This window comes from Miscanthus floridulus, chromosome 10, assembly GCF_019320115.1.
Source record: "Miscanthus floridulus cultivar M001 chromosome 10, ASM1932011v1, whole genome shotgun sequence".
Classification (NCBI taxonomy): Eukaryota; Viridiplantae; Streptophyta; class Magnoliopsida; order Poales; family Poaceae; genus Miscanthus; species Miscanthus floridulus.
Window position 1 is genome coordinate 44955919 of NC_089589.1, and position 7873 is coordinate 44963791.

General features: G+C 48.1%; 1 protein-coding gene across 1 annotated transcript; it reads left to right on the forward strand.

Annotated features, from left to right (window-relative positions):
• Positions 1-1707: 1707 nt before the first annotated feature.
• On the forward strand, positions 1708-7273 carry LOC136486555 (ETO1-like protein 1). Its single transcript, XM_066483469.1, has 5 exons — positions 1708-2726; positions 2904-4616; positions 4919-5210; positions 5933-6242; positions 6638-7273. Exons 1-5 carry the CDS (start codon positions 2596-2598, stop codon positions 6856-6858), a joined length of 2667 nt encoding a protein of 888 aa, XP_066339566.1. The 5' UTR covers positions 1708-2595; the 3' UTR covers positions 6859-7273.
• Positions 7274-7873: the final 600 nt, after the last annotated feature.

The following is a 7873-nucleotide window of genomic DNA, read 5'->3' on the forward strand; positions in this document are numbered from 1 at the left end:
TTTATATTTCTCATCACAGAACCAATCAATCCTATTGCACAAACAATGTTTTGATTTTTCTTTTGCAAACATTGTGATAGGTCTTGAGTTATCCCCAATACTCTAATCATCAGATGCAATATGAACATAAATTGAAATGACTCCATTTTTTCTATCAATCCAGATGCTAGTTTTTTTCCCCATTAGTACCATCATCACTAATATTCTCTAACACCTCAAGCACAGGTTCATGAAAAAAATGGGAGCATCCATGGTATTACGTCGAGAGACTCGGGTCAAATCCAACAAACCAAGCTACGATCGGTTGAAAGCATATATATATATATATATAACCAATGTGTACCTTGGCATAGGACGACCCAACATTTTTTACTTTATGAAATAAATACTAATCTGATGTCATTCAATTTTGCAGAAACCATTCCCTCCTCATTTGTTGCAACTACCCAATTTACCTATCGCTACTTGTGAAATACCATTAACGGGCACAACCAATGTGTACGTTGGCAGTAAATGACTACCACCCCGCGCACGCGATTCCGTTCCACCCTCCCCCTCGTGCGCCACCGCAACCGAAACCGCGTGCGCCACCGCCGCCACGGCCACGCACTCGCCGACTGGCCGCCCGCCGTCCACGCGCGCGCCGGCCGGGCCGTGCACTCGTCATGGCCACGTAAAACCGTAAAACGAACCCCAAAAAAAGTGCTACTGCCACCCCGAAAGAAGTGGCAAAAAGAAAAGTCACGTCGCGAGCACAAACGCGCCACTGGCATTGGGCGACTCTGCTGGTCTGGTGGAGCCTCTGGCCTGGACCAGCGGCGCAGGCACTACGGCCGGCTCCGGCCAGGCCCCAGTGCGTGACGCCGCACGACGCCATCGCACGCACCAGGCACCACAGCAGCACTCGGCGGTCGGCAGCGGCAGGGGGCCCGACGCTACGCTACGGCCACACGAACACGGGATTCCGACGCGATTAGGCGCGTGCTTATCCGGCGGATACGGCTATAGCCGCCCTTGATGATCCTTGCTTAACACGAGAGCTCTCTCTCTCTCTCTGTTGTGCTTCGTCGTGTTCGCGACAGAGGAAGGGAAGGAAGGAAGGAAGGAAGGAAGAAAAGAAGGAAGGGGGAATTGGGCCTTGTTTAGATGCCAAAAAATTTGGTAAAATGTACGGTAGCGGTTTTCGTTGTTATTTGGCAATTAGTGTCCAATCATAGTCTAATTAGGCTTAAAAGATTCGTCTCGTGGATTTCGTCTAAACTGTGTAATTAGTTTTATTTTTTATTTATATTTAATGCTTTATGCATGCGTCCAAAGATTCGATGTGACGGAGAATCTTAAAAAATTTGGCAAAATTTTAGGAACTAAACTGGGCCTCGGTAGTAGATCGATAAAGGGCTAGTCTTTCTGTCCCATATTCCTCACCAAAGCGAGAGACTAGGGTACTGTTTAGTTCCACTTTATTTTACAAAATTTTTTAAGATTTTTCGTCACATCGAATCTTTAGACGCATGTATGAAGCATTAAATATAAATAAAAAATAAAACTAATTACACAGTTTAGACGAAATTCACGATACGAATCTTTTAAGCCTAATTAGATTATGATTAGACACTAATTATCAAATAACAACAAAAGTGTTATAGTACTATTTCGCTAAAAAATTTGCAAACTAAACCAGCCCCAGAGAGAAGGGGTGGTGGGGGTCACTGACAGCAGCGGCTGCACAAAAGCGTTCGTCGGGGCTTTGGATTCCCAGGAATTCCGTCCCAAAGCAGCAGCCGGCCGAATCGCGGGACCCCGCCGCCCGCGCCGGACCGCCTGCGCACACCGCACAGCGCACGCAGGCCTACTCCCCTCCCCTGTCCCTCCCCTCCAACCGTCCGTCACCCTCCTCCCGCCGCAGCAGCGAGAGCGGAGCGAACAAATCTTGGGGGCTTTCGCACCCGCTCTCCCCGTGCTGGTGGCTGGTGGTGGATTCGCTTGCTCCCCCTTTTTCTTCTCCCGTATACCCCGGGTCGGGTTGGGTTGGATTTGGTTGCGAGGTGAGGTGTGGTTGGGGGTGGGAGAGGAGAGCTCGCTCGCTCGCGCGCGCGCTCGGGTGGCGGAGTGGTTACTACTTCCCCGCTTGGCTTCTTGCTGGTGCTGCGCCCGCCCCGCTGGGCCGTGTCGTGCCATTAAAGCCGGCGCCTTTGGGTTTCTCTCTCCACCTCTCTCTATCCGCCCCCGCTCTCCCACTCCCCTCTCCCTCTCTAGCTGCAGATTGGTGCCTGCCTGCCTTCCCCCTCTAGCTGCGGTCGGTGGTTTGGGCCGGGTTCCGCCGCCTGCTCGGGAGCTCGACCGGGCCTCCAAAGTCCAAAGCCGCCGCGCCGCCGCCTTCCCGGGGCGCGCCCCCTCCGGAATTCTTGCCTTCTTGGGGCTCCGAATCTCGCCGCCGGTCCCCGCCACGCGGCTGGCGCCGGGGTTTGATTCGCGGCGTTTCTTGCAAATTCCGGGTGATTTGGGCCCCTGGATGGCGAGGATTTGAGTGGATTCGAGGGGAACAAGTGGAGGTGGAGTTCTGATTTGGTTCGCCACTTCGCCGTGGTATGTGCCATGAGGAAGCTCTTCTTCTCCGAGTCGGCCTGCAAGGAGACCAAGCTCCACTCCGCGCCCCACTCATGGCTGCCCCTCGAGAGGGGGAAGCTCTCCAAGTTCTCCGGCCATGCCGCCGCCGGCTCCTCCATGTAAGCTCCCGCCCGTCGCTTGCTCTGCCGTATCTGATTTCCGGATTGATTTCGCAAGATGTGCTCGGTTATGCCTGAATTGTGTTCCACAAGACTCGGTCTTTTAGGTTCTGATGTTGATTTGGCTGTGCAAACTTGGCTGATTGAGATGTTCATCCTCTTCTGTCTGTGCTGCAGAGATTCCTTGATGAAGATGCCGGAGCCGGCGGTGCTTCCGCACTTCAAGCCCGCGGACTATGTCGACGTACTGGCCCAGATACATGAGGAGCTGGAGTCCTGCCCTCCTGACGAGAAGTCCTGCCTGTACCTGCTCCAGTTCCAGGTCTTCCGCGGCCTCGGCGAGGCCACGCTGTCACGGAGGAGCCTCCAGTCCGCGTGGGAGAAGGCGAGCACCATACACGAGAAGCTCATCTTCGGGGCATGGCTCAAGTACGAGAAGAAAGGGGAGGAGGCGATCGCCGACCTGCTCACCTCGTGCGGCAAGTGCTCGCAGGAGTTCAGGCTGCTGGATTTCGTGTCGCAGGTCTCCACTGGGTCACATGTGATGAGCTGTGATGATGATGAGTCTGATGAGTTTCGGGGTTCTGCAGTGGTTCATTTCCGGATAAGAGATGATATGATTGCATGCGATCGGCGGAAGCTCGCCGCTCTGTCGACTCCACTGTATGCAATGCTTAACGGTGGATTTAGGGAATCGTATCTGGAGGTCATTGACATGTCTAGAAATGGTATCTCCCCTATTGGCATGAGGGCAATCAGTAAATTCAGCCTATCAGGAAGACTACCATACTTGTCCGCTGATGCTATCTTGGAGATGCTAGATTTTGCCAATAAATTTTGCTGCAAGGGCCTCAAAGATGCCTGTGAGCGAAAGCTTGCTTCTTTCGTCTCTTCAAGGCAAGATGCTATAGACTTCATGGAGTGTGCTCTTGAGCTGGGCTGTTCCATCCTTGCTGCTTCGTGCTTGCAAGTGCTCTTAAATGAGCTTCCAGAGTGCTTGAATGATGAACAAGTGGTTAGGATATTCTCCTCTGCAAATAAGGCACAGAGATTGACAATGGTTGGCAATGCATCTTTCTCCCTATATTGCCTTCTTAGTGAAGTTTCCATGACTACCAACCCAACATCGGATGTCACTGTAAGTTTCTTGGAAAAGCTGGTAGAGTCGGCATTAGATTCTAGGCAGAAGCAGCTGGCCTTACATCAGCTGGCATGCACCAGATTTCTAAGGAAAGATTACCCTGAATCTGAGCGCCTGTTCAATGCTGCCTTTTCTGCAGGCCATCTCTATTCGTTAGCGGGTTTGGCTAGATTGGCCTCTCTTAGGGGTAATAAGCATTTTGCTCTCAAGTTGCTAGACTCTGTCATGTCATCTCGGTGGCCTCTTGGGTGGATGTATCAAGAGAGAGCACTATATTTGGAAGGTGATAACAAGTTAGAAAATCTCAACAAGGCTACTGAGTTGGACCCTACTCTTACATATCCCTATATGTTCCGAGCTGCATCTTTGATGAAAAGGCAAAGTGTTGAAGCTGCATTGATGGAGATCAACCGGATCCTTGGATTCAAGCTGGTGCTGGAGTGCTTAGAACTGAGGTTCTGTTGCTACCTTGCTCTTGAGGATTATAGGGCTGCCTTATGTGATGTGCAGGCAATCCTCACTCTTGCCCCAGATTATCGTATGATTGGTGGCCGGGTTGCTGCCAAGCAGCTGCGAATGCTAGTGCTAGAGAATGTAGAGCAGTGGACAGCTGCTGACTGTTGGATGCAACTTTATGATCGCTGGTCGGCTGTGGATGATATAGGGTCCCTCTCTGTTATATATCAAATGCTGGAGTCAGATAATGCCAAAGGAGTTTTGTACTTTAGGCAATCTTTGCTTCTTCTCAGGTAAATTAATTAATTTATGTTATTGCTTAGAAGAATAGTATGCCTAATCCAGTATTATAGAGTAACACAATAATGGTCATAGTAGATGCTCATGCTATTGCACATGGTTTGGCAACTTGGCGTCTTGGCATGTCTTACACCTACTAGTATCATGTGTCTGAAAGCTGGAATGTTCTCACATGTTTGTCTTGTCAGCATGTTTTGCACATGTCTTCTGTGCCAAGTGCTAACTTACTGCATGTTTTTTATGATATCGCTATTTGGGGTGTTAGGATTGATATGGTTTCATTTTATGTTACCAGATTAAACTGTCCTGAGGCGGCAATGAGGAGTTTGCAGCTTGCTCGTGAGCATGCTGCAAGTGATCATGAAAGGCTTGTCTATGAAGGATGGATATTGTATGATACTGGCCACTGTGAGGAAGGACTGCAGAAAGCGGAAGCATCAATTGCAATACAAAGGTCATTTGAGGCATTATTTCTGAAAGCTTATGCTTTGGCCGATTCGAGTCTTGATCCTTCGACCTCAGCAACAGTTGTATCACTTCTAGAAGATTCATTGCGGTGTCCCTCAGATAGACTTCGGAAGGGTCAGGTAAGGGCTCTTTTTTTCCCCTCCGCATCATTTCCTGCATTTCACTTAGCTAAATGGACCATGAATGATCAGGAGCCGTTGTCCTTTTTCTGCCTTGACATGCTGCATAATGTTGGGATTTAAGACATCTTGTACCAAAAAGAGGAATATTGTTGCCAGTTGCCACTATTTATTTTTTTTCCTAGACTTTCATCATTCTCCTTGGAAAATATGAAGTAGAAATTGATTGCTACATTTGTTCAGTAGTCGCTTTTTTTGGGGTAGAGAGGGGTATTAGATTCTTGCTATTGCTTTCATTCTTCACCTATGCATTTGTTCAACTGCCAGGTGTTGCTAAATTTTGTTAGGAAGTTAAGATGTCCTATTTATTCACTGACTATTGTTGCATTAAGTATGGGAATGTCAGTATCACTCTTAAAAATGGCTGTCCTGTTTCTCCTAACATGGCAACTGATCAACTGGACTCTTGGGTACACTCTAGTTTAATTTTATTTCCTGCCAAGTAGTTGGCCTGTTAGCTAAGTTAGAGCATCCGATATCATCACTATTACTGGAAATTTTCACTTTAACCCTACAGATAAATGAAGCACTCCTTTCAATGGCTAATGAAAAGATTTAAAAAAAATACATGAACTTGAGAAACTGCCCTGTTTATGTCTCTGTCATTCTAGTTTGAGATGTGCATAACTGCAACTTACTGATAATTATCTAACATCTTGTAGGCTCTAAACAACCTTGGAAGTGTTTATGTGGATTGTGGAAAGCTAGACCTGGCAGCTGAATGCTACATTAACGCCCTAAAGATTGGCCACACCAGAGCGCATCAAGGCCTTGCAAGGGTTCATTTCCTTCGGAACAACAGAGCAGGTGCATACGATGAAATGACCAAGTTGATAGAGAAGGCCAGGAACAATGCATCAGCATATGAGAAGAGATCTGAGTACTGTGACCGGGAGCTGACAAAAACGGACTTGCAGATGGTCACCAAACTCGACCCTCTGCGAGTCTATCCCTACAGATACCGTGCTGCTGGTAAGCACCGCTTCCTGCTGCATGGCATATCCAGTTTCTTATAATTTTAGTATGACAAAGCTACGACGTGATGTGATCCTAGGCCACCAGATTCAAAGCAGATTGAAACTTGAATATAAAATCCTTGACGCAGTAGTTTATAATAATTGTTAATAGACGTAGCTCATCTGCTCAACTTCCAGTGGTTCGTGCTACTTTAACGAACCAACTACTCTGGTTCCTGACATTAGCTGGTGAGAAGTCAATGTAGTCTGCCATTGTCTATGTTCAACTTGGTCAGTAGGTGTAACAACCATAATATACTTCATTCAGTCCATGAATTAGCTCATCTGTTCACTGTTCTGTCGCCTCATTTGCTGACGCAGACTCTTTCCTAATTTGATTCTGTTGCTCAGTGCTGATGGACAACCACAAGGAGAAAGAGGCCATCGCAGAGCTGACCAAGGCAATCGCCTTCAAGGCGGACCTGAACCTGCTCCACCTGCGCGCGGCCTTCCACGAGCACATCGGCGACATCTCGAGCGCCCTCCAGGACTGCCGCGCAGCCCTCTCGGTGGACCCCAACCACCAGGAGATGCTCGAGCTTCACCACCGGGTGAACAGCCAGGAACCCTGAGCGAGCGCCCCATGGTGTACATACAGGACAGGAGCCCTCATAGCCATACCAGTGTATTGTTTTGTACCATACACACAGCAGATCAATGTAAGGATAGTAGAAAGCCAGTTTAGGTCTCTCCCTCCCTCCCCTTGAAAACCAAACACCCCATTCCTTTGTGTCCGTAATTAGATATGTTGTTTGCTATAGCCTCCCCTTAGTAAATTATTGTTGTCGATTGTGATTAAGCCTCCTAATTGTACCTGCCATGTGCCTCAGCGGCCCATGCTGCCAGAATCAAGAAGTTTTGACTGTACCATGTGTATGTAAATGAAATGGGAAAAAGGATGAATGGAAGCTTTTGTCGGCGCGAAACTCAGGCATGCAGGCAACTTGCCGAGCACTGATTGATTGCGCATGTGCAGGTTGATTTATCCGGAGTGTTCTTTGTTTAATGCTACTACCCATCAATCAGGATTACTAACATGCTGTCATTATTGCACTGATTGGGGGTGAGGACTGAGGGAGAGTAATGGCTGACAACAGCTTCTGAAAATGAATGGTCAATGGTTGAGGAGTGAGGACTGGGGACAGGGCAGGGTATCACTTTCTGAGGCTGAATGGTCCATGGGTAGTGAATCGGAACGTCTCCCTAGTGACGGGAACGGGACAAATCGTAGAATTCCTTTTGCCCATGATGAGCAGCACTTGCCACTTTGTGGTGTGCTTGTATGTGACATTTGGCTTTCTGAATTGACTGATGCATCAGGGATTAGCACGCAGTCACTGATGATGACACATTGGATGATTTACATATATGAAGTAAAAAGAGGATAAAGATGAGATACAAGTCACCTAGTGAGAAGCGACTTTCAGCGTCATCCTTTCCCACCCTCATTTACATCTTACGAGTAGGAGATCTGCCTCGAGCTGATGTTCTGAAAATTCATACAAATTCTTCTCTAAACAGTAAACACACACTGTGCACACTGCATAGTTTTGTCCGTGCCTTTATCGTCTTTCTTTGTTTTTCGTC

What these genes read in the sequence shown, in the direction of transcription:
- LOC136486555 (XM_066483469.1), top strand. Translation starts at nt 2,596, where the DNA reads ATGAGGAAGCTCTTCTTCTCCGAGTCGGCCTGCAAGGAGACCAAGCTC. An exon ending in GCCGCCGCCGGCTCCTCCAT is followed by an intron (nt 2,727 to 2,903) that starts GTAAGCTCCCGC and finishes TCTGTGCTGCAG; the next exon opens with AGATTCCTTGATGAAGATGC. An exon ending in CTACAGATACCGTGCTGCTG is followed by an intron (nt 6,243 to 6,637) that starts GTAAGCACCGCT and finishes TCTGTTGCTCAG; the next exon opens with TGCTGATGGACAACCACAAG.